We start from the raw sequence: 27167 nt of genomic DNA, 5'->3' as shown, positions 1-27167 counted from the left end.
GATCATCATTACCAAAATTTTGCACTATTATAATGGTCACCCAATTTAATTGAGAAACAACTTCTTATATTTATTTTAACTATCTTTAACCATATTACATAAAATGGGTAAATTCCATGGGTAAAATCATCCGTTATTGTGAGGCTCTTGCTCACTTAACCATGAAAATGTCTTTGGCAAATACACTTTTCCTTCCTTCGTCCCCCCCTTGGAGGTAGCATTGAGTGGTCACAATAGGAGAAGCTAACTGGATTTGATGTGGTGAGATCCAGATAGATAGAGAGAGATATTTAGCATTTGATAATGACAACTCTATGTAGGAAGAAGCAATAATATAACAAATCATGCACTTCCAATCATTAGAACAAAATTCAACATGGGGGCCATAGATATATATATTGTTAAAAATGTGTTGCCAACATATAATTTACAGTATTAATTTTTATCATGTTGCCATCACATAACTAAATTTAAATAAAATGATCTATTTTGGAATATAAAGTTTTAAGGCTTACGACGATATAGTTATTATGAAAATAAATTAAAGTGATATTTGTAATTTGTTGAGAGGTCAAATTAAAAATATTGTAAATTAAATTTATAAATAGAGGTTCTGATTCAACAAAATTTCTAATGTGTCAACAAACATTATTTTCTCCCCTTATAGAAAATAAGTGAAAAACCTCAAGTATTGAGAATTTGGATATCCGCTCTTCCATTGTGTAATCATTTTTAATTGAAATATATTTACAGCAAGCTTTCCCATCAACATTGATATTCTTTTATTTTGTTGAACGAATATGTGATTAATCAAGTTTTGGATTGAAAACCTTTACCTATGAGTATAGAAAATAAGAAAAACAAATTAAACAAATTGAAGTAATGAAAGAACGTTACGGGAATTCTATCTCAAAATTAAGATTTTTTTGTATTTTGTCTGATAAAAAAGTACAATAATATTTTGTATTTTTTTTAACAATTAGGACAAAGGTTAAAAAAGAAAAAAAAAGTATAAACTAAAAGATGAAATATGATGAATAAAATTAGAGAAAAAAAATAGAAAAAAATGTTATAAAAAAAGTGTGTATGTATAACTCAACAAAATTTGTTAAAGCAATAAACATTTTCTGCACCAATTAACGAATTTATCAGGAGTACTGTATCCCTATACTTATCGGATATATTCAGAAAATTAATTAATTTACTATTGCTAACCTAATATCTGAATTCTGAACCTAGGTTGTCAAGGCAGAAGATTCACCTCCTTTAAAGCAAAAGAAGTTCTACGGGAAATTGCTGACTATTTCATTGCTTTAAATGGCTAAAAATCTTGCGTTTCTTTTTCCCTGACACATGAGAGATTCCATTAACATAAGAGAGTGTGTTTGCAACTACTCCCTCATGGGTCACGATCCCCCATAGAGATAGCAGATTGTGATTTACAAGCTATAATAAATGCAACTTTTTTGGTGTTTTTAGTAGCTATAGTATAGTGGACATGAAAATGAAAATGTTGCTATACAGCAATATGTGCTGATCATTACCACTAGTTATACATGGAATTAGAATGAGAGGTTTATAACACCTATAGTCCTATACACATCGTCTTTTGCACAAATTAACATGAGACAATTGCCAAAAATATCTTAATAGTTATAACAACCATGGTGGCATGCATTCAGAAGATATAACCAAAACAATAATACTTAGTGGGTACTAATCGATTCAACGCTGATAACCAAAGTCCAAAATAGCGTACATGCTATGCATTCGTAGCTAGGCAGAGGAGCTTCTGGAAGGCATTTCGTGTCCATTTGGGTTATGTAACATGGCAGTAAAAGAATTTAAAATTCTTTACGTACGTTTATATTTAAAATGAAACTATTTAAAAGTTATGTTAGAGTAGCTCTTTTTTTATTACGTGTTCAATTGCGAGAAATCTTATTAGGCCGCACTTCATGCATTTCTTAAATATGTGGTCATACATATTCAATGAAGAAGTAACGACATCTCTGATTAATACTCATTACACTTGATATAAAGTACTCTTAATATATTAGAATAATTTATTAAAATTGAGACTACGACAAAATATGTTATGTGTATTTAAAATATAGAGGTTCCTATAATCTTAAATTTTTAATCATTGGTTGTTATCTTATTTTATCTCTAAAAGTATATTTCATATTTTTTTTATTAGAAAGGAGTAGTATATTTCATACTTAAAAGGAGTTGAATATAGATAATATGTTATTAAATTTTTAGTTATAAATATAGCAATCCAAATTATTGCATTGATATATAATTGATTAGTCATTATTTGAACCAAAATTGCATCTTCTTAGTATGGTCTTTAATAAAGTTGTTTTATGCAGCCATGCAGGCTTCAAGTGATCAGAGTCAATTTCTGATGTGTACTGGATTTTTTTTTAATATTGATCTGTTGATTTCATGTACAAATTGAGATGGTAAAAAACATATGTTTGTTTAAACTTAAATATTGATTAAACTATTTTTTTTTAATTTTTGAAAACTATTTATTTTTAACTTATGAGCAAAACCACAAAAGTATTAAATTAATGAGTGTTTATTATTAAGTGTAAATTTTTTTTATCGATTATTTCTCGAACTCTTCTTTAACATAGCTGCCATATGATCATTTTCATCCTACAATGTTAAAACATTAAAATTGTCATATCCAAGACAACATTAAAAGGTTTATATATAGAAGAGAATGAACTCTTAAGTCTACTTAGAAGATCAAAATAAAAGTTTGTTATATACTAGTATATAAAGTTAAAGAACACTAGTCATGAAATTTTAGAAACTGTTTCTAAAAAGTTTTCAAACATCCTTTTCTTTTTTCTTTCATATTTTTTTTTACAAAAAAACACTTAAAAAAATCTAGAATACAATCAAACAGTTAATTTCTTAGGTTACTCAATTCTAAAGAATGACATGTCACTCTATTATGATTTAAATCTTTTTTAAGTTAATTAATTATGTATATTTTTATAATATTTTTTTTCTTTTAATATGTACATTTTTGTATTTTACTCAAATTTTCTCTTTCAATTTTAAATATTTTAATTTGAAAATGACCATGTACTAATTGCTAGTCTACTTTAATCATTCCAAGACTCCTCTACATTTTGAAACTCCAATTAATTTATCTTCAAAAATTCATAAATTTAAATGACTCGAATCTTGATAGTTATAAATATTTTCGTCTTTTTTTTCTTCTTGTTTGACTATCTTCCGTAATACTATTTTTTACTCACACTTCTCGTCAAGGATAATATCAGTTCCCATGTACAAGTGAAATATATATAATATTCTTTTAACTCTTTGCTGGCAGATGATTGATGAGTCATCTGCAACTTCTATATAAAATCCTTGATTATGCATAAAATTTAGGATAACAAGAAACCGCATCTTGCTCAGGTAAACCTAAGTTTCATATTAGACATATATGTTGATGACATAAACTAGGGTTTTTCCACTTTAAGTCAAAAGAAAGAGGAAAATTAGGGTTCATCGTGCTAAAACAATGAGGAAGAGAAAGCAGACATTCCGATCCTAAAAATAGATATATGCTTCATATATATAAATATTTACCGTAATCATTACTTGAACAAATCTACTAACTACTGAAAGATCTTCATAATTTCAACATATATAAATAAAAGATAGCGAGCTAAATCAAACTAATTAAAGAAAACCACAAAAATATTAGCTAATAAAATCATCATTTTGAGTGTAGATTATATTACCAAAATGATGAAAAGGGTTTGTATCTCATCTCAGACTGATTGCCATGCTGAGACAGTAAGCAGAAACCTATTTTGCCACCCTAAAGAGATAGCCCTTCCTTCATCTCTTTCAGAAACCCTGAAACCCCCACCTCCCTCTTCCTCAAACTGAAGAGGACAAAAATGAGTCCTCATCTTCAGCAACAGTTTTGCTTGGATCATAGACTTTGAGCTTATTTTTGTGGCAACAAACCCATGATTCTCCATTCTAGCCTTCCATGCTTCCATCCTCTCATACTTGGGGCAATCCACACCACCATCCACATCATTGTTGAGCATGCTTTTGATCTCTTTCCCCAAAAGCTTCTTCTCAATTCTCAACCTCTCAGCACTCTCAAGTGGAAGACAATCATCAAGTGAATCAAACATGGCTGCAAAGTAGTGCAAGGAGTCTGTGAACCTCGACAAGAAGCTCCTAGGACTCCTGCTACCTTCTTGCTCCACCACCACAACAATGGAGGGGTTAAGGGAATGAACAAATCCCAATGTGTCAGAGATCTTCATGAAACAACTCAAAGTGTTCAAATAAGAAACCAAGTTGACAGCCACGGTCTCGTTCTTTTTCTTCCTTAGGTTGATGACCCTTGAGCCTCTTAGAAGCCCTTGAAACTCAAACACGAGGCTTCCAAAACCCTTTGAGAAACTAACCAACCTAGACTCGGTTTCTTGAAGCTCCTTGAGACTCTTCCCAAAACCAGTTATCCTCAGGGATATGCGGTTTCCACTTGTTGCTTTTTCTGAAAGAGATTGAATGAGAGAGGGCCATTGGAAGCCATAGGAGACATCAAAGTCAATGACATGCAAAGCACGGTTGTTCCTCTCTTCCTCTTTCTCAAAGGCCTCCAAAATGGCTTGGTTTGCTGTGAAATGTGCAAATTGGAAGTAAGGTGAAACCCTGTAGAGATCCGTGAATGCAAGAAACTCTTCTTCGGTTGTAGGTTCCTCCATGAGCATGTCATAGAATGGAGATTTCTTTGTGAGAAGCCTTGCTGCCAAACCATCAACGAAATAGGCCACAACACGTTGAACCGAGTCACCAGTTACGGAAACGGTTTGGTATAAATCAGTGAGATTCTCTAAGGATGAGTCCATGTTGTTGTCATCAACTGAAGTTGCGGTTGAGAGCAACAAATGGATCAAAGGGAGGCCATTGCCATCTTCCACAACACCTTTCCTCCTATGGTCTTGTCTCAGCATCTGCTCCCTCATTTGGAGAAGCCTAAAGATCTTCCCTTCATGGTAGCTTTCATAGGAATTCCTAGTTGTAGTAGTAGTAGTCATGGAAACGTGATGTTCCCTAATCGTAGTCTTTCCCTTCTTTTTCCTTTCCCTATTAGCAGCAACTGAAAGGCTAAGATTCAAAAGCTCATCCTCCTCTGAATCTTCCATATCTGAAGAAAAAATAAAAAAGGAGAGAAAGAGAAGAAACAACAAAACCTGTTTTGCTGTTTGTGTATGATGAGAGAGAGTGTGTGTGAGGGAGAGTAATCTATGACATAAACCTGATATGCTTGTGGACTTTTATGAGGGAGAACTCACAAAAATTCCCTCATGTCATGACATGGGTATATATAGGACCAAAAGAAGATCAAGAAAGAGATGAGAAGGATATCAGAGAGATTTTTTTTTTCTCCCATATATTTTCCAATAAGACGGAGAGATTAAGAAGGGTATCTTTTTATTCTTTAGAATCAGTGTCTTGGGTCAGGAAAAAAAAAACACTACATTGATCTTTTCATTATTATTATATTGGACTGCTTTTCAAATCTATTAAAGGGGTTTTTTTTTTTTTTTTATGAATTATTAAAGGGGTTCCTGTATATGGGTTTTTACTCCTTTGGTAGCTGGGAAGGAAGGCTTGGAAGATGCCCATGAATTGGACAAGAGACAGCGTTGTCAATGGGGAATCAAACGTACCGTCCTTGAAAGAATTGTCTTTACACAGTTTTCCTTCTAATAAATATTGCCCTAACAAGTTACCCTTCATCATCCTATTCCTTTTCTCCCCCATACATATTCCTTCCCTTTGATCAATTACCTACTTAGAGTTCCATATGGGTGATTGAACTAGGAATTAATGCAAATACACGCTATATTTGTGTATATATGCATGGGCTATATTCTATTTCTATCTGCTGTCAAGCCATTGAATATATATAATTTCGGTCATATATATTTTAAAAATAAATACATTAGTCAATGACATGCATTTCAAGTAGCTTGTTAGTTATAAGCAACATTAATTGATACTTTATTTGTATTGGCTGTGATGGAAACAAAGAAATTTGGATCCTAGTCTTCTCAGCATGGTTTCTAATTGGCACGATTTAGAAGGATTTACAAGGATTTACAAGGATTTGGCTTTCTTTGCATATATTCCTCGAGTACTTTGGGATCTTCTGCAAGGAAACTTTTGACACTTTCTCGTCATAATATGCGAAGACAAATGGATGCTAACAAAAAGTGACACCACTTTACCCGTGTGATAGACTATATTTTTTTATGAATATGGATGCACTGTATCAATATATGCTTGTTCAACTTCATTTTTTTCTCCTTTTGGCAGTAAAATGTAGGATGAATGAGAGAAAAGGTTTACTTTAAACCACAAGGCATCTGCCATGGGGAACATTTATTAGGAACTTGACCAACGTAGGCAATGTATTTCAACGTTCTGCGCTATCTCTAACTTTTGTAGCATATATTAATTCATTGAAGACAATATAGCATGTGCTATATCCATATATATGATTTCACACTTCATTCAATATCTCTTGAACAATGATGTATATAAGATTTATATTTCTTTTTATATATTTTTAAATACATACATAATCAATTAAATGCTGTTGACTAATTAATATAGATGTATATTTAATGTAAGGGATGATAATTAATTAGTAATTTGTTTGTCAAATATTGTATTAACTAATTAATAAGTACGTATACATAATCAGTGAGTTTAAGCAAGAATATAATGGTCATAATTTAGTAACAATCAATTATATTATTTGATTAAATTAATTTATATATAGTTCTATCTATGAAGAATCTGTGAAATATATAATTGTGTGCCTATCAGTCACTTTCCAAACAAAACAAAAATATAAGATGATTTCCCGTGTACAAAGGAAGAGAATGAGTTATATTAATCGGTGTTGGTATCGGTGATTGAAATAGTCATAGGTAGCAGTGCTGGATCCTTTAAAGGTCACATCAAACATGGGAAAGTTCTTAATTCTTGATTGTCTTGTTAATGGTGGACACATAACTTACTATTAATATGCTCCAAATAGGACACACACAATGAACGTGCAATTTGAGGCTGACATATGGCAGTTTCTTGGATACACTAAGTATAATGTTATCCAAAGCTGAGCAGCTGATAACTGAAGAAAAAGAGAAAGCATCTAATTATTATTATTATTATTATTATTAATATAAAAAGTAAGAAACCTCCAATTCTGCATATAAATCCACAACAAATAATCTAGGAGTGAGGGAATATTAAAACAAGAAAAATAGCAATAACAAAGAAGACCAAAACCCAAATGCAAGAAACCTCTTTGTCTCAACTTGATGAATGGAAAGGTAAAACGAGGAAGGAAAGGAGGAAAAGTGGTAAGGTAGAAAAAACATGCTTTGGTGTCAGATAAACCCACGTGAGGCCCCTCTGCATCATTTTTTTTTAAAATTCCCTTTTGCGTGAGAAAATAAATCAGAAGGAACATAAAATTAAAAATTAAAAAAAAAAAAAAACAAAGGCGAAAGGGTACGTGTAATAGATAGCATGAAGTGGACTAAAGAGAAAGGATGGGGTGTGTGTGTTATAAACAATTAAAGGTGCCATGCAAGGACAGGTACTTGATCAATTCAATAGGGCAAGCATTCTCCTCAATCTCTCATTCGGGTTAGTGGAAAAAAAATGGGGTTTGTCAGACAACCCCACGTGAGGGTTTTTTCATACCTCTCTTTTATCAAGAAACAAACACGTCCCTCCTAAATCTATATATGTTTTTTTTTTCTCTTTAATTTCCTTTTTCCCCTTTGCGTGAGCATACCCTCTTTGCGTGCCAAGATGAAAAAGAAGGGAAGTAGTGAGTGGTGAGGGGTTGAAGAGAGAAAGGTGGTGTGGTCGGTTCTGCATAGCAATCGTGTCAGTCATCAGAAGGAAAAAATTGATGGATGGGGAAAGAGCAGTGGAGTAAGTAAGTCATCACTCATCAACCAGACTCATCCACTAGTCATTTTCATTCCCCCCCCCAAAAAAATAATAATAATTCATCACCACACCTGCAAAAATTTAAGGAAATAGATAAAATATAGAGTATGGTGGTAACTTCTTGCCATGCCATTGCATGAAATGATAAGAATATTTTTTCTCTTTCAATAATTTAGGAGTCCTAAGTAGAATCATGATAGTTTGGAGATATGTACAAATATACGTGTGCATCCATGGATCCGTAGCACGTGTTGTCTTGATCATTGTATTTTTATTTTTGTGTGTGCTTAATGTTATTATTTTATTTCAAGGTATATATACGTACTTGCCTTTTTTATTTCCTATATAAATATTATATATATTCTCACTTGGCATATATAAGAGAGATTAGTTTCTCAAAATATAATTATGTGTTAAAGCTGTAAATTAAAGATCCTTCTTTGTAGCATTTTATCATACCATACACATGGATTTTGAAATGAATTTAAAACTACATATTTAAAGAATCTAAACATCATTTTACTCAAATCAACACACATATAACACACCAATCTAGCAATGAAGAGTTTAAATAAGTTGTATAAAATTATTCTAGGTTTTCAAATTTCATTATCTTCATTATATATCAAAAACTCAAGACTCGTTGATGTTTTCTTTTCTCTTTCTGGTCTTTCAATTTTCCATATATATATGACCAGGACATATTACCCGAGTTCACTTGAAAGTGAAAGTAAAATAAAATAAAAGAAACTAAATATCCTTATTTATATAATATAATTTTAAAAGTCATATTGAAATAAAAATAATAGCATTAAGCACACACACACAAAAAAATGTTATCTATCTTGTGAGACCCTCACATTCATATTGACATGATCCGTGAAATCATGGCTATGTAGTTTTTTGAGTACAGGGAATATCTTTATTTTATTAGAGACACCAGCATCTAGATGTTAGTTGTCTGCATCCTAAGATGCAAACGTTTCGCTTCTACAGCTGTTGTCTTCTCTCGAAAACATTAATACTACTTTGATTGAGGAATATCGTGGGTGTAATTATATATGAACAGTACTGTAATACGTTTGGGGATCTTCCAGGTATTACGATTCTTGCACTCCAACTCTTTAGCATCTTTGACACTCTCTAAATAGCAATGATGACTTTGTATGTTGTATAATTATCATTAGCGAGGAAGATGCTATATATTTGTGCAAGAGGAGAAGAGTAGTGAGTTGTTCTCTCGATCGTTATCTTGGAGATTGCAATAATATTTAATAAACACTCAGAACACTTTGGTTATTTCTCACTCTTGCACACTTTCAATTGCCATGCACATTAACACATTGAAGTTTTTGTCAATCCGTTTTCCATTAATGTGTTTAAAAGATTCTCAAAATCTGTCTACATCTTAAAACTACTACATGAAATATATTGCAGGTGGCCAAAGAAGAAAGCGAGTTCGTCGTCTTTTTACAAAATAGGATCAAAGGTAGCAGAAAGGTAAAAGTAAATCAATCTACTTGAAAGCAATATAACTGTAGAAGAGTACTATATCAAAAAAGTGTAAATTAACTAGTACAAAGTTCTTTAATTTAACTAAAAATTTTTAAAGTTTTGTATGTAACTATACTAAATATTTAAAAGAAGAATTTTATTATTTATATCTAATATTAATCTTATTCCAACATAATTATCTTTTATAAAGACACATATCTGTCTTCTATTAAAAAAAAATAGAGCAACAATTACAACATTCAAAATTAAAGAAACAAAATTATATTTCATAAAATAATACATGAGTAAAGTATTTATTTAGAACGAGTCGTACTAGTTTCTATATTGACAGTACGTAGTATCTCTCATAACTAAATTGATAATATTTAAAATTAGATTTAATTTTAAATCATATTTATATATTTTAGTTTACCTAAGGGGTTGGTCTAGTGGTCACTAAGTTAATATGTAGGATAAGAATGTGTACAAGAATATTTTTGAGTGGAAGGTCTCTTATTTGGATCCTGTCAGGCAACATGTGGATAAATATTAAAAAATATTGAATGTTTAGTTTTAATGAAAATAAATGTCTACTTTTTCATACTTATATTGATTGATAATAGTTACCTCTTACAATCTTCCTCTTGAAAAGTTTTCACTTAACGAGGTAATTAGGTAATTAAGACGAATATTAATATATAAGATAACGAAAAAAGTGATTTGGATAATCATACAATAGTTAAAATTAAAATTTATTTGATAATCAATTTATCACCTGAAAAAATTAAATGACTTTATCTAAATTTCAATCTTAATACTTCATAATTTGATCTAATAATTAAAAATTTATTCCTCTCACTTTCTCGTAATTAATAAAAATCTTAGATATGTGCTCTACCAATCTCCCTCCCTCCCTCACTCTCTGTATAAAAGCACAATGTATGTCTAAGCCTTAGACAAGGGACACAAGCTGAGAAAACAATGTGACGCTAATCTATCTTATGATTTGCTTTTCTTATTTAGTTTGTTGAATTTTCTTGGTCCTCTTCTTATTTAAGAAACTTCTATTTTTTCATAAGATTTTATTAAATACTTGGATGTCATATTTGTCTTCCTCTGGTTTGATAATATTCCTTATAAGAAATACGTCACTTCTCCTACCAAATACTTTTGTCCAGAATCAAAGAGCAAATATATATCGGATACTTCATATATATGTCATGTTTCTCCAAGCAATTGTAAAATTAAAACGCCAATTTGATACAGTAGAGTCTATCCTTTCTTTTACCTAAAATAGAAGTTCCAATTCAAACCAATGACTATTATTCCGTGGTTCCAATAGTTGGCTGACATCAAACGGTGCTCGATTGAATATCTTGTAAATGAGTGAATATTTGATTTTGAAAAGCCAGTATATAGTTGTATAATTTCAAATCCATATATGATGAGTTATATATCTCAGACATTTAATTGTCTAACATCCTTTGGTTTTCTTTTTTGTTTTTCTTCTATGACTAGTCACTTGTTAGTTTTCTGACTATAATATTTTATTCCATCAATGAATCGTCTACTTTTGGGTTTAAGGAAAAACAAGAAACCACTGAAAGTGAGAATTAAGTTCTCCACAAGCCTAGAAATGCAGATTTCCCCCGATTGCAGGGCAAAGAAATGATGTGTGTATATTCTTATACATCTACACAGACAAATACAACAATAATATTAGCAATCAAGAAATTATTTTCTGACTAATCCATTTGGTAGGATATCCCTTATCTTTTTCCCAAACACAATATATAGAGCCGAACCAACCAGAGGCCAACTTGTGGTAATAGCAATATAAACTAGCAACCAGATGGACCATCGATTTTGTCGAGATAACTGGCCTAGGTCTCTTTTGAAAGGTGTTATTACATGCACTGCTGCATCATGAACACAAGCTTGAGCAATGCCAGGAGAACCTCGAATCTTTGCATTAGTCTCAAGCTCATCTTGTTTAACCACTTTTTCTTCTGGAATCATCTCTAGACCGTCATTATCTGTATCCTGTATTACCTGTATTTCTTCCACGTTGTCAGTTTTTGGCTCATTGTTCAATGCAGCCACCATTCCATCTTCCTTAACATTAACATAAGGGCCTTGATCAATTGACGAGTCCAATGGTATGGTTGGTTTAGTGATCTGCAACAGAAAAAAACAGCAGTTTCAGCCACCAGAAATGTTCTGCTTGGTGCTCCACGTAAATATTACTTAGTCTACCACAATCCTAAATTGCATCTTTTAATGCGATACCCAAACGTTTACGACTTTTTAAAATAGTACAGAACAAGAGTATGAATAAACATTCAATGGGCAACTAAGTAACTACAGTAGCTTATGTTTACCTTCTTCTGTACATGCATAAAATGGCTAGCACGTAATTCACCAAGGAATTCATTAACAGCTCTTACCCACCTGCAAGATGGAAGAAAATTGCTCTTCATTTTCTTTATAATTAGAATTCAGTTGATGTCGTGAATATTCTATTGCAACTTGAACCAGCCAAGGAATGATATAGATGATATTAGAATGTTGCAAACAAAAAAAAAATGTTGCAATAATTGAGGGACGGCAAACTGCATAAGTTGGAAAGATCATGTAAGAAAATGCCGAAGAATCAGATGAACAAAATGACTCAAGTACCAAAGGCCAGATGCAGTTATCCCTTCAAAGAATGCCAGATGTCCTCCATGTTTTACAGTAGCCAAGACAATATTTTTATTCGCCCTATCAAAATAATAGAACATTAAATTGATGCTGAAGTAATGAAAGAGAAATCAAAATAATTAGAACCAAGGAAAAACAATCAAGCAGTGTACCTGCATTCATCCCAGGGAATGGCTTCCCTGGTACAGACTGGATCATCCAGAGCACTAATACAGAGAAGTGGAATCGAAACAGATTGCACATAAGTAGAACTGCTGCAGCGTCTATAGTACGTGTCAACAGTCTAAGGAAACAAAATGCTTTTAGTTAACCTACATGAATCAAAAACAAGAGATAAGACAAGAAAATAGAATATTAAAAACCTTAGGTGATACAAACCTCATACTTCCCAACAATGCGGGTGGCATGATGATCAAAATCTCGAATGGAAATTGACTGCAAAGCACAAGATTGTATATGCACACATAATAGGTTAAAATTTAAGAACTTAAAATAAGAAAATGTGGCACATAACATTTAATAGGTTGTACGAATTAGAATAATGAAGCCCTATATGTTATGGAAAAAATTATATCCAAACAGGTAATTGACAAGTAGCAAGTAACAACTATATGACTTCTAAAAACATGGCACAATCGAAAGTATTAAAGAGTACAGAGTACACACTAGTAACTTGCCTTGATAGTTGATACCACAATAAAAACATGACTTTATTTTCCATTGGAAAACAAATCAATAAAAATGAGTATCAAATAACAGTAAACTTGGATTAAACACGTCCAAATCATACAAATTTTAAATAACCACATGTCTTGGTTTTTATACTTTGTAGTAGTAAATACGAATTCTAGAGAGTAAAGGCACCTTTTCAATCCCTTCCCAATTAGCAAGGCGAGAAAAATGAGGCTGATGTCTGCAATGAATATTTGGTAATCATATAAATTCTCACATTGCGAACTAGAGAAATTTTGTAATTTTGCAGTAACTGTTTGCATATGAAGAGTTAAATAGATGAAGGATCAAGATCTTATCAACAATATATTTAAACTCTACTGGAAAGATAAAGACATACAATTTTGCATAACCTTGAAGTCCAATTGCAAGTGCTTTATCATAAAACTTCTGCACATGCCTACGGGTTATAAATCTGTCTCCTATCTGCAAAGTGCAAACAATAAACAGGTGATCAAACTTTCTCTTACAGTAATGTTGAATTGGTGCAAATTCAATTAAACTCTATTGATCATGTTTAAAAAAAATTATAGATTATATAAAAAAATTGAACCAAAAGCATATACACCTTGTATGCTAAAATCCTTGAAGCAATGGATATAAAACCAAACAGGATTGGCCAGTTCGTCCAAAAAAAGGGCCAAACCAATTACATCACTGGTTTAGACAACCCAAAAACCACAATCGATAAAAATAAAAAATCAGTTGAGAACCAGTTCAAAATCCATAAAAACCAGTTTGAACCAATCATCCTTTTGTTTTTGAACAAAATATTTTTACAGAACAAAAAAATTCACATGCATAAGGTCCACATACAGCTGGACAACATTTAGCCTTTTATTATTGATTTTATCTTGTAGGATATGTTATATAATCATGTTAATTTAAAAATTTAACTAACTAGATTTCTTATGATTTTCAAATCAAAATACTAACCAAAAGGTCCCAAGGAGAGCAAACAGCCACAGCTCCAGCTACAGGAATATTCTCACCATCCTCACCAAGATATTTTATCTGCAAGCAATCTTCCAAATCAAACAGTGCAGTGATGAAACTAAGCTCATAACATATGAGAATAAGTTAAGAATTGTACAGTTCCAAGTTTTTCTGAAGTTTGAAAAGCAGCAGACTATGTACCAATGGCTCATAATATAAGTAAAAAATTTAAGCATTGACACAAGAGTTGCAATTTATCAATCAAATATAGCTAGGGAACCAGCAGGATGTTTTCCTTCCTTCTTTATTTTTTTTCTCTTTATCTTTTCCCAAATATTTTTTACAGTGGTTCTCTAGATTAGTATGTATTACACCTTAGAAATTGGTATATGTTTGGGTCATTTAAAGTTATTACAAAGAATAGTTCAAAATTGTTGAAGCTAACAGAGAAATGGATTAAAGCAGTGAGTCAACAAATTTACATGAATCACAGCAAGTTTGAATATCCGATCTCAATAAATTAATAAAGCATATACATGAACAGGGATGAGAGATTAATATGAGAATATCTACCACTGAGAACAGTTTTTTATCAAAGATTATGCTAAACCAATACAAGAAATTAGAAAAATTCATCATCTCCAGCAAGGAGAAAGCATATTTAAGAGGAAAATAAAAGTCAATAGGGTGAAACATTTATATCCATGACTGTAAAAAGTTTTTATCAAATATGAGATCCTAAACCAGTATGAGGAAGTGAGAAACCAGGAGAGAATCAATTGCTCCTTGGTACTAGTTATAAATGGCACTTCGAGACATATGTGATATGGAAATTTATAGGTTATCATATGAAGTGAGCAATTAAATTAATTAATCAAGGTTGCATTTGTTTATGCTTGTTCTAAAGAAAGAACCTTTTTAATTTATAACAATGATGAAAATAGAGGGCGAGCCTAGGTGCAATAGCGAGGTCGTTGCCTTGTGACCTCAGGTCAGACATTTAAATCCTGGGATTCTGGGAATAACCTTTCCACTTGCAGGGGTAAGGCAACATACATCTATCCTCTCTAGACCTTATTTGGTGGGTGCCTTGTGCACACAAGGTCTCCTTTTATGTTAAATTTTTTTGGGTAAAAAAGCAAAAACCTCAGAAAAGAAAAGTTTGTGTTTTTGTCAAAAAGTTGAAAATAATATCTTACAGAAAGAGTTATATACATAACAAATCCTTTTTTTCAAGTTTAAACAAACTCAAGCAGTGAATTTACCAGAATATTAGCTCCAATGCTAGTCCCAACAACAAACAAAGGTGCCCTTGGGTTCTCTTTGTGTAGATAATTAACCACTGTGCGGACATCCTCAGTCCATCCAGCATTGTAGAAACAATCAGACTGAAATGGTTTTAATGAGAAATTGCATTACTAGAGGAACAAAACAAGAAAACCATTAAACCACAACAGGATCACAGTATTAATATGCACAATAATCCTAATATTCTGACAAAAAGGAATGCAAAAAAAATTTAAGGACAGTTTTCAGCTGTTGCCTCTCCCATGTGAAAAATTGGGTTCCTTAGGGCAAGTTTGGTTTGAGGAAATTTTTTAGTATTTTATATTTATTTTCATTTCCACTTTTCCCTAATAATTACAAAATGTCATCTTATTCCCTGTTTAAAAGGAAATTGATGTTTTCACCATATTGTGAAGTCGTATTGAAAACAAGAAATGCAAATAGAAATCATTTCCTCAGACTGAACAGATCCTTAAACTCTTTATGGTTATTAAACAATGGCTATTTCAAGAGCTCTTTTTCTTGACATGCAATTTGATTGACAAGCTTTGCCCACCTACTGACCTTAAATTTTATATTGGTAATAGTAATTGATTGGTAGGAAGCCAAGCCTAAGTTTAGAGATATATGACCAATCCAAGTCATCATCTAATAACTTTAAATTTTAGAATGATTATGGGTAAGTACAATAAATAGATGTTGATAGTCTTCATAAGTATATTGACAGTATTCATATCTCGAAATCGAATCAAACTTGTCAATCTATATATTTCCATCTTGCAGTAAAACTAACCGTGATTGAAACACCTCCAAGTCCTCGGTGATTACTGACAACAACTTTCCATCCACACTTTGCTGTATGATATGCAAGATGTTTGAGATACTACAAAGAAAGGGGGGAAAGGAAAAAGGAATAATAAACTGTAAGACAGCAATATAATATGAATGAAACTCCTAAACAACAAAAGAAGTGAAAATTTAGAAATTAATAAAATTTCATAAGGGTACAAGGGAATGTCTAGCATACTTCAAGTCTAACAGAATAAATAGATAAAGTAAAATGATGGTGTGAGACACTTTCCCCCATTTTGGCAATTAGTATCATTCAGGGAAACAATCTTTTTAGTATTAATTCCTCAGCATCTATAAAATATCAGGCTAATATCGCTCTTGGCTCACTTCCCCTTCCACTTGCACTTGGAAAAACTTAATGGCAGGCCCAGGCTTTGTGGAGAACTTTAATGTGTGCCATTATTTTGTGTGTTTTCTCAATATGTATTATACAGGCATCAAAAAGGTGAACATATATTCTGAATTTGAGAAATTGAAGAACCTCCACCAAAAATCAAATCAACGGCACAGTAAGTCCCATTAACATGCATTGCAAAGTAGTTTATGTGGTTAGAAGAGAGAAATCATACAAAACAACAAAAAAAATGTGTATAGAGATTGCATACTTAATTATTGTGACAATGATAACAACAACAACAACAACAATCAAGTGTTTTTTCTCATTAGGTGGAGTCATCAACATGAGTCAAAACGATGTCATAATATTCTGCAGTAAATCATAACTATAGACAAATTATTGACCTCTAAGTTTTACTTGATTGTTTTGCTTATAGTTTTTCTCGGTATACCTCTGCCTCTAGTGGCTACATTATCCTCCATCTGATCTACTCTTCTTTTTAGGGCTTCTACAAGACTTTGCCACACATGACCAAACCACCTAAGGACTAAGGAGAGATTCTACCATCTTTTTTATAATAGGAGCTACCCCCAACTTTTCCGCTAAATGCATTCACTCAAAATCCTATCTTGACTAGTATGTATATAGGCAATGCTAAGTTGATAACACTAGCAGTAACACAACATAAGTCTTTGGCATAACTGCCATCTACCAAGCCAATAGGCTAGGAAATTTACAAGCCCTGACCTAGCAGTCAAGTAATTGCTCACAGGGAGGGGGATAAGTAATGTGCTTTTTCCAAATTCCAAAAAAGTTGTACAGTGAGCACCGGGGAAAATAACAACATTAAGCATACATGTAAACTGAATCATAATATAACTTACCGCAGATGAAGAGTCACTTGTTAGACCAGGAATTACTACAACAATGGGAGTGGATTCATCTGTAGAAACAACATCTTCCATATGGATAGCACCAGCAGAAACTGTACCATGATTAGACACATAAGTCCGAAAGATCAACCGTGGAATTGTATTTGTACTTAGGCTAGAGGTTTCTAATCTGATAGCCATTGTAAACTTAAGACTTAAAAAATATTTAGTACCTATAATAAAGGACTGTTTCGTTTTGATTCTCTTAAGAAGAAGAAAAAATCCTGATTTTGGCCCCTATAATTATTATTTTTCCAATTAGGAGATTTTCATTTTAGTCTCCATTAGCCATGAGATCACTAGATAGAGAAACAGAAATGAAAAATCCAAAGGGACTAATAAAACTATGAATTAAATATGCTTAGTGTCTTTAATTAGAGCAATGTTTGATTTTAGTCACTCAAACTCAAAGATGAGTCGACTCAAATAAAGATAGAGTTTTTCAACTAGTATTAATAATAATAATAATAATAATACCGTCAGAACTCAACAGCCAGTCCAAAGCAACGGTTCCGCCATCAGGAGTAGTAAACAGTTGTCTGAAAGAGAAACATAACACAAGCGCAGTCGTTAGACGAATCGAATAAACCAACCACAATCACACACACTACATATCGAGAATCAGTTGGTAAAACAATTGAATCGAGGAATGTTAAATTGTTAATTAACGACCTTCTGTATTTGAAGAAGGGAGGTCTGCCGAAGAAGTTGAGAAACACGGTCTGGAGATGAGGGCTGGAGAGCCAGGGCGTGGCGAGGTAGGTGCCGTGGAGAATCCTGCATTTGGAAACCACGGCGTCGTAGAATTGGGAAGCGGGATGGTAGGTTAAGGTGACGGAGGAGCCGGAGAAGAGGGAGAAGAGGTCTTGGAGGAAATGGAGCTCCAGGAAACGGTAGAGGAAGGAGAGGAAAACGAAGGAGGAGAAGAGGAGGTAGTGCGAGATTGGAATGAGTGATAGCGCTTGGAAGAGGAGACAGTAGGGGTTGCCGGTGGTGGTGGTGGTGGTGGTGGTGGAAGAACACGACCAATCCAAATCCATGGAAGAAAAGAAGCAAGGAAAATTTGGATTGCGTTGTGTATGAGAGGTGTGAGCGTGAAAGTTTAATCAGAGACCTCTCTGCTACGTCCACGTGACCCAACCACGCTTCTTGATCGCATTGTCGTCGTTTTACTATTTATAATCCTAACCGCATCGAATTCGAATCCGTTCTAGTGAAAATGGGAAATGGGAATCGCCGTCTTCAATAAATACTACTCCGGCTACAACCTCATGTCAAATGTCAAAGGTCAAACCGTTGAAATTTTATTTTTCAGACTTTGTATTAAAAGATGCCCTGTAGTAGTATTACAAAGTAAAATAATCAGCATTTAAAGTTAGTAGGCACGTATTAAATAGAGTTTAATAATTGTAAAATACTGCAATCACTTTAAAGTATCTTCATTTAATATAAAATTTAATTATCAAGTAACCAACGCAGCATCTACTTCGATCATAGATAAAATGCATGTTTGATTTGCTATGAATAATATTATAATGTGTGTTATAACATAAAATTCAACTGATAAAGATAAAATTAATACAAAAATAAGAATTTTTATCCGTTGACAAAATTACTTTTACCACAAACATGATTTTATACCTGAAAACTAAATATGTTCAAAGTATTTTCTAACAGGTGATGATACTTGAGAATTCATAAGCTGTTTTAGTGCTGCCATTTTCATTGGTGCGAGTGGAAATAAAGTCACCCTTAAATTTTTTATCTAGCAAAATGAATTATACAAACTTACCGTGACACAACTTCGGTAAGTAATTGTTTGCTTTACAATAATCTAAAATGTAAAAAGTATAAGTCTTAAAAATCATAATAATGCGTTAAAAAGAATATATTATTTGTTATTAACATTTTTCTTAGTGTTTTTTTCCCTGAATTAAAGATTACCGAAGTTTTTAAATCCATTGAGTTAAAAATTAATTTTATTTATGATATGGAACTACCATTGACCTAAAAAAATTTACATACAATAAAAATTGAATACAAATTATTTTATTAAATAAAATCATGTCACTCGTGTGAACATTTTTCTTAGTGTTTATATTGCCGTTAAGGAAGAGTTTATTTACCTTGCTAACGTGTGGCTTCATCTGCATGAGATAGGTGAACTATTTTTTTGTTTGAACTGATATATCTTACGTAACTCTGGTTTGGCTTGGTTTTGGCATACCTTGTGTTCAAACCTTGCTCTTATTTAATAAATTGTTTTCATCTTTAAAAAAAAATTATCAGTTGAATAAGAACTTCAAAAAAATTATAAAAGAAAGCCTTTGATGGAAATCAAAGGCATTGGAATTATAACGATTTGGTGCTTTAGTGAAGATTAGCATTTTCGTAATTTGTAAAACGTCAACGTTGTGCTGTATAATTATTAATTAATTTATCGTCAAAGTTTTACTACAGTTGCGACCATAATCTTCACCAACAATGTGATATCTGTCTATGGCTTCATTGACTGGTGATGCAATGAGATTAGAACATGCCGTTAGTGCCCATAAGAACTTCAAGTCCCGAGGAGACCGGAGCACAAGTTTCAGTGTTTTACGAAACAACGATGTGATTTTTAAGTTTCATTTTCTATTAATTCAAAAAAAATATACCTAAATATATAGGGAATGAATCAATTACACTCATATAACTTACACCAACAATTACATTAGTTAGTCACAAGCTCATCATCTTAATGAACTTTTTCTTCTTGTGGAACCCTGACATGACTGTCATGATGCATATCCTGAATTACATGTGTTTCTTCCACATTGTCAGTTGGTCATTGTTCACTGCACCCACCGTTCCATCTTCAGCAACATTAATTAATATAAGGGCCATCATCAATTGACGAGTCTGACCAGTGTTTATGTATATCAACAGCATTCAAGTTACGTTTTGAAAGTGTATCCCCTTAATTCTATATATTTCTAGCTTGCAGCTGAAAAACTAAATTGAAACACCTCCAAACCTCGGTGGTTACCGACAACTACCTTCCATCCACGCTTTGCGGTGTGATATGCAAGATGTTTGATATACTATCAAAATTAGAGCATGAAAAGAAAAAAGGAAAAATAAACTGTAAGACGTCATTACAGTATAAATGAATCTCCTAATCAAAATCAAGCAAAAATTTGAAAATTAATGAGCATTCATAAGGATACAAGGAAATGCTTATTGTACTTGATGATTAACGAAAGAATAAATTAATAAAACAATAGTGTTCAATACACTTTCTGTTTTTACAAATAGTATAAGCCTATAAGGTAAGCAATTGTTCATTTTAGCATTAACATCTCAGAATGCACCAAATTTCAACCAGAGCTGGCACTATATAAGTACTAGTATTTAACTATGAGGACAATGATATTAAATATTAATACAATTAGATCGAGTAGGGATAAACTTGTGGCTTTCCCCAATCCCCGTTAGTAGAAAAAATCAATAATGGAGACAACATTAACAATCAGGCATACAAGAATTAAATTAAAATACAATACACTGATATATTCTCATCTAATCATTAGATTGTCGGCATTAGTAATATATACTTTTCAACAATCCAAGGCAATGGTCTCACCATCAGCAGTCCTAAATAATTGCCTGAAAAAATTAATTAGCAACGTCAATTTTCAACAAATTCAATTAATCAAGAGGTTTTAATAACTTATAATGATTAATAAAGACAATTATCTTTTGGTGTACATATTTTCTTAGACCATTTTACTCTCTAACTAATTCTAAAAATCACATTTGAATCAAGCAGTTGTTAGAAAAAATAACTCTCAAATGTGACAGTTTTTAATTATTTTTATTTTTTAAATAAAGATTTTCCGTGTTTTTTTTAAATAAATAATAATGATAGAAAGTTAGCGTGTGATTTGTAAAAATAGTTAAAAGAATATAATGGTTATAAAAACGGGGACAGCAAAACGTCATGTTAGAGTGATAGATTTAAAACTAAAAAAATAAAAAGAAATTGGTAGTTAGTGGCTGATTCCAACCAGTAAAAAATAATGATAGTAATTAAATAGGGATTATTGGATAACTTGATGTATTTCAGAGGAGGAGGTCTCCCGAAGAAGTTCAAGAAAAGAGTCTGGAGGTGAGGGCTGCAGATCGAGGCAGGGCGTGGCGAAATATCTAGCGTGAAGAACCTTGCACTTGGAAACGACGGCGTTGTGAATGTTAGAGGAAGTTGTAAAGAAATGAGAAGATAATGCCAGAGAGGACTTGGAGGAGGATCCAGTAAGCGTTCGAAGACGATGCTGAATCGGGTAAGCAATTGCGATGATCCATGGAAATGGAATCTAAAGATTATTCAGATTAGAGTGAGGAAGTAGGAACAGAACAAGAGCGGGAAATGGAAGATCGCTTCAGCGTTTCATTCTCATTTATATTTTCAACTATTTACTAATTTTTCAGAGAAGATGGGAACGGAGAATTCTCATTATTCACCTTGTAGCACGAGTTGTCCTAATCGCAACGCCAGATCCAGTAGGTTCTATGAGAATAATAAGAAAACAACCAGTATTTTAGAGGTACTGTACTACCCTTTTCAGAAATTTATTTAAATGTTTTAATTTATTTTAAATATTTATCATTTTCAAAGTTAAAAATATTATTTTTTAAAAATACAAGAAAAAATGTTAATATATTATTTAAAAAGTAATGTATTTTACAATAAAAAAATATTGTGTAAAAAATATTAATGTAATATCTATATAAAATCTAAATATATAATGTACCAAAAAATCTAATACATAAATATAAGAAATCTGTTTTTCTTATATAGTATTGTTTATTATAATACTCCTACGTAATTAAATTTCATATTTTTGTACTGATTTTTTAAAACATACATTATTCAAACTTGACCAATTAATAAAGAAATTGTACCTAAAGCCGGTAATAGTCTATCACATTGTAGTAAGTCATCATTTGAATTCGATGTTTAATAGTTAATCATGTTTTAACATTAAAAAAAACATTTTCGTGTTCTAAATAATAAAATCTCTTTAATTAATATTTCTCTAAACATGTTTGATAGTGACTAACATACTAAATTTAACTCGATATACTTGTCAAATTATAAATATAAGTTAAAGGAGTAAATCTAATTTAGCCTTAATTGTAAAAAACAACAAAGAACTTATGTCTTTAGTTATAGGGGTTGCTATTAGTCCAACATCATTGCTAATGAGCTCTATCAAGTGATTGATTTTTTTTTCTTTCAAAAATGTCCTTCCGTGGAAATATATTGTTGTTGTATAATAGTGTATAAAATTCATAACAAAAATGTGTTAATGTGTTCAATCTACACACGAGGTGCAAACAAAATCTACAACAAAAATGTTATAGATTTTGTATTCGAAAATACATTTTTGTTGTTGATTTTGTGTGCACCTCTATACTAGAATGAGAATATGTTTTTGTTATAGATTTTGTATGAAACTCTCATACTACAATAAAAATGCATTTTTGTTGTTGTATACGAAGTGAGTATAACATACTCAACAAAATCATGATTTCACATATAAAATCTGAAAAGGAAACATGTTTTTATTGATTATTTTGTACAAGAAATCTAAATCTCGTTAAATATTTTGTATACATCCCCTGTATTGTAATGGAAGCGTGTTTTTGTTGTATATTTTTGTGGTTGTATGCAAAGTGCATACAAGATACTTAACAAAATCACAATTATGTTTTCAAGTTTTATAGGTGGAATTGTGATTCAGTTGAGTTTTTTTCTAAAAAAATATACAACGAAATTACAATTTTGTGTATTTTTAACACAATAAAATCATGATTCTATTGCATCCAAAAATAGAGAAGGGAAAGAGGGAAGAGGGAGGGGTGGTGGGATTTAAACTGAGGGGTAAAACAATATTTTCAATGGGTTTTAGAAATTTATAGGGACAATAGCAAAAAGTTGTAGGACCAATAACAACTCCATTAGACTGTTTGAAGTGGGGAGTGGCCCAATCTGGATTGCAGGCCCAGTGGCACTCTGACCCAAAAAGCAAAAGAAAATAAATAAAAAAACCTTTTAGATCTCTTTCGCCTTCTCCAATCAGCCGCGCCCATCCACCACATCCTTTCAGAACAGATTTTTTTCTCTTTTAAGTCTTCCTGCCTCGTCACTGAAGAAACCCTAATCTCGTTCTTTTGTCATTCTCTTCTACTTACTCTGCCTAACGGAAAGCTGTATAACGCCTCTGCCTCGCCGGAAAACTTAAAATTCGACGCCTCGACGGAAAAGCGGCTGCTAAACTGCGCGACCACCCAATTTTCTTAGCAAATCAGATCCAGAAACAGCTATGTCTGGCAATTCGAATTGCAGTGTTTACATAGGTAAGCTAACTATTTTTTTTCCAATTTATTTGGAGCTTAGTTCAATTTTTTGTCATTATAGATTTATTTTTTGTAGTCATATATTTTTTCTTAGAAATATTCAAATAGATTGTCTGATTGTAACGTTTTAAGGAGACATTCACTGAGGTAAGTGAGCTAAATTAGGGTTTTAATATGTGGATCTCATTTTGTGTATTTTGTATAACTTATGCACGTGATAGGAAAATTTCCTTAGGTTTGTGACAAAATTAACTAATGGTCAGTTATACATTTGTTAAATCATTCGTCTTCTGGGCTAATATTAACTTTGTTAGCAAATGTGAAATGTTAAGAGTTTAATTTTGGATATCCATTTGAATTCTGTCATTTTTTTTATAAAAAAAATCACTTTACTTTCTCCTGCTTTCCTCATGTAGTTTGGGAAGGGTGTTACAACTTAAACTGTTAATTCTAAATTTCTAATCACCATTAAAAAAATTCTATAACTTTTGCAGTATTTTATAATTATAACAATTATCAATTATCAATTAGACTATTGAAAATATTAGGAACACTGAGAGCATATATTTGAACATTGTCAAATGTCAATATCTTTCACCTGTTGTTTGAAACAAAGTGGCAGATATATGTGAGGTGTTCTTCACTTGTAATTTTATTTCCATGCTGTTATTATTTATGTTAAAAATTCTGGTTAGGACAAGGAAGAATAAATTGTGATCTTTTTATGGAGATATGTTGTTGAAGGGGGAGAAGTTGAAGATTAAGTTGATTCATTACATTGTCTGCACACTACTATAATCTTTGTTTGTAGTAAACAAATACAGATAGGATTTTTTTTTTGTGTTGAGAAGATTTCATTGGAAGGAATATTCAAAGGAAGAAAAAGAGGGAAAGTACTATGGGAAGAAGATAAGATAGCCTTTAAGGAGAGAGATGAAATTTCTGTTTATATTTAGTTTGCTGGTGGGATCATTGATAAATAGATCTCCACTGAAGGTCTTCTTATGTATCTATGCTATGCTATATTCGATGCATGAAGAATGGATGTTTTGCTAGCTGATTTGGTTACTTCTGTTTGACTCAGGCAATCTGGATGAGAGGGTGACGGACAGGGTCTTGTATGATATATTAATTCAAGCAGGAAGAGTGGTAGACTTGCACATTCCTAAAGATAAGGAATCAGAGAAACCAAAAGGTTTTGCCTTTGCAGAATATGAAACTGAGGAGATTGCAGACTATGCTGTCCGGCTTTTCTCAGGCCTCATAACACTGTACAACAGAACACTTAAGTTTGCGGTGCGTTCTTGACATCTCTGCTCTCAATCTGTTGAGTACTGGATATTTTTAATCTTTATTTGAAATTGTTGAATGAAAATTTAGCTTTGTTGAGTGGAAGTTTGCAAGATCTATACATCTTGGTTTCATTTAAAAGGTTGAAACCTAGGAAAACAGAACACTCCATTTTGTTCTGTTTGGTGTACATGTTAAGAATAGAACGAAACAAGAGTTTTATTCTCTGTTTGGTATATTCTAAAATAGAACAAAAAAGGATGTGGTTAAACAAAAGTAATTTTTAGTGAAACAAAGAAGAATGGAACAGAACTAATGTGTTGTTTCATTCTGTCCATGCGCCATTTGTGAATCTAGAGACGCTTCCAAGTATCCAACAATACATTGGGACATCATATAACAGGGCTTCATTTTGATTGCCAATCCACGTGATAAATAGTAATTGAAATTTTAGTTTTTTGTCCCAGTGCTGAGCTTTGTTAATGACATGTACGGTCTTCCATTAAACAGATATCTGGGAGAGACAAAACTACCTCTAATGGTTCTACAGCAATTACCCCCACATCAAATTCTTCTCAAAGACCAAGGCCATATCCAGTGTCTATAAACAATTCAGAAAATTTTCAGCACTCTGCTAGGCTATCAACTCCTGACCGATTTTCAGATCATCCAGTAAATTATTCCCAAGGTAATGCATTCACTTACTCACCTGCTAAAATTTCTTTCACGTCTAGATTGATTTTTTATTGACATTTGACAATATAAGAATCTTATTAGAACATAGTTTAACTCATGCTGAGCAATTTTATTTTTTTTAAATCCAATGCCAGTTCTTCCTTCTCGTGTAACTGACCAATCTAGTGGGTATGGATCTCACTATAGTGGCAACAATTATGAATACAGCAGGAGAGCTTTTGGGGCAACATTGGATAGCATTAGCCGTTCTAGGTCACGCCGCTTTGATTAAAGTAGCCCAATCTCTTACCCATCTTACTAATATATTCCGAAGATCAGTGACATACTAAACTTTCATTAAATATTAGTCATAAGCGCTAATAGATAGTAAATGGGAAATATTCAATATTTAGTGGAATGTATATGCTTCAAGCAATGTCATTGTTGTAGATATACCTATGCACTTAGCTCTCCAGGTGGGTTGGTGCTTACAAACTTAATGTGTAGTTTCCTTTGTGAAGAAACCTTAATATTTATTTTCTGTAGGTTGAACTCAAATCAAGTACAGATTTATTTTCTCTTGCCTTTCTTTCTGCTTTGGTTTTAGTGTGATGTGGTTTTCTCATGCAATTTGCACATGTAAAACTATCCAACATTCCACTATATGGCTTGACAAATTTAATCAAATTCCTGTGTGGTATTGATTCCTAACGGATATGAGCAAGCTGTTGCTTTGTTTTCCTTTATGACAACGGAATTTATTCTGAAGTGATTTTGTTCAGGTGTAAAACAGTATATTCAATGACACAACACGAAAACCAAACATCTTGCCGTGATGGAATACAATACTTTCATTTTGCATGTACTCACATGGGATAAAGTATTATTGTTACGTTTTTGCCCTCTTCTAAATTGTGTGATTCTTGAAGGGATTCAATTTTGATTTGTAAGTTCTTGGTGCTCTTACATCATGATGGCATCCTGAAGAGGTCCACTGCACTACGACTGAGGCCTTGTTGTCTTTACCTGATTTATGATGGTAAAACAAGGGAAGGGTCACTCTTCATATCTGCCAATGAATGAGTTTAATTTGGACTATTCCTTTGATGCATTTTTCATTGGAGCTGTTCGGTTACAACATTATGCATTATCTGGTTCGTTTCTTTTGCAGAGTAATTATGAATGGCAGAAGAAACAATTTTGCATTCAGAAATTTTCCCCAAAGAAAGCGTGGAAAGATGCTTGGCTTGAGAAAATAATTTTTTTATTATTTGTAAAAATATTGCTTTTCTTTTAATGATTTGTAAGTGGTAAAAATGACATTTTGCTGCTTTTATCAATTTTTTGTATAAATAATAGAAAAAAGATAATAAAGTAAAAATAATGATACTTCTATAATTATTAATAAAATATTTAAATAGTGTTCTTAAATTATATGGACCCGCAGTTTAGTTTCGCAAGTAAATGCTCAAGAATCTGATAATAATTTATTA

At 32.2% G+C, this 27167-nt stretch overlaps 3 protein-coding genes and 1 long non-coding RNA gene across 4 annotated transcripts; 2 read left to right on the top strand and 2 right to left on the bottom strand.

Moving 5' to 3' along the window:
* Window positions 1-3671: 3671 nt before the first annotated feature.
* Window positions 3672-5330, bottom strand: LOC114369502 (scarecrow-like protein 21). The gene has a single exon (XM_028326735.1). The coding sequence runs from the start codon at window positions 5199-5201 to the stop codon at window positions 3804-3806; it is 1398 nt and encodes a 465-aa protein (XP_028182536.1). The 5' UTR covers window positions 5202-5330; the 3' UTR covers window positions 3672-3803.
* A 5723-nt stretch (window positions 5331-11053) lies between these two features.
* On the bottom strand, window positions 11054-18547 carry LOC114372645 (embryogenesis-associated protein EMB8-like). Its single transcript, XM_028330324.1, has 13 exons — window positions 17980-18547; window positions 17785-17846; window positions 17260-17360; window positions 15980-16069; window positions 15165-15287; window positions 13900-13977; window positions 13304-13389; window positions 13096-13144; window positions 12610-12666; window positions 12384-12514; window positions 12208-12291; window positions 11910-11979; window positions 11054-11706 (listed from the first exon to the last, which is right to left on the bottom strand). The coding sequence occupies exons 1-13, from the start codon at window positions 18345-18347 to the stop codon at window positions 11263-11265; spliced, it is 1743 nt and encodes a 580-aa protein (XP_028186125.1). The 5' UTR covers window positions 18348-18547; the 3' UTR covers window positions 11054-11262.
* A 2765-nt stretch (window positions 18548-21312) lies between these two features.
* LOC114369733 lies at window positions 21313-21890 on the top strand. Its single transcript, XR_003657692.1, has 2 exons — window positions 21313-21629; window positions 21778-21890. It is a non-coding gene; the product is annotated as an uncharacterized LOC114369733 (long non-coding RNA).
* Window positions 21891-23405: 1515 nt separating this feature from the next.
* LOC114372481 (RNA-binding protein 7-like) lies at window positions 23406-26385 on the top strand. Its single transcript, XM_028330054.1, has 4 exons — window positions 23406-23709; window positions 24794-25005; window positions 25510-25687; window positions 25830-26385. The coding sequence occupies exons 1-4, from the start codon at window positions 23676-23678 to the stop codon at window positions 25964-25966; spliced, it is 561 nt and encodes a 186-aa protein (XP_028185855.1). The 5' UTR covers window positions 23406-23675; the 3' UTR covers window positions 25967-26385.
* Window positions 26386-27167: the final 782 nt, after the last annotated feature.

Source organism: Glycine soja, chromosome 10 (genome assembly GCF_004193775.1).
Source record: "Glycine soja cultivar W05 chromosome 10, ASM419377v2, whole genome shotgun sequence".
NCBI classification, from domain to species: domain Eukaryota; kingdom Viridiplantae; phylum Streptophyta; class Magnoliopsida; order Fabales; family Fabaceae; genus Glycine; species Glycine soja.
Note: the sequence above shows the minus strand (reverse complement) of the source record. Positions and strands in the feature narration are given on the sequence as shown.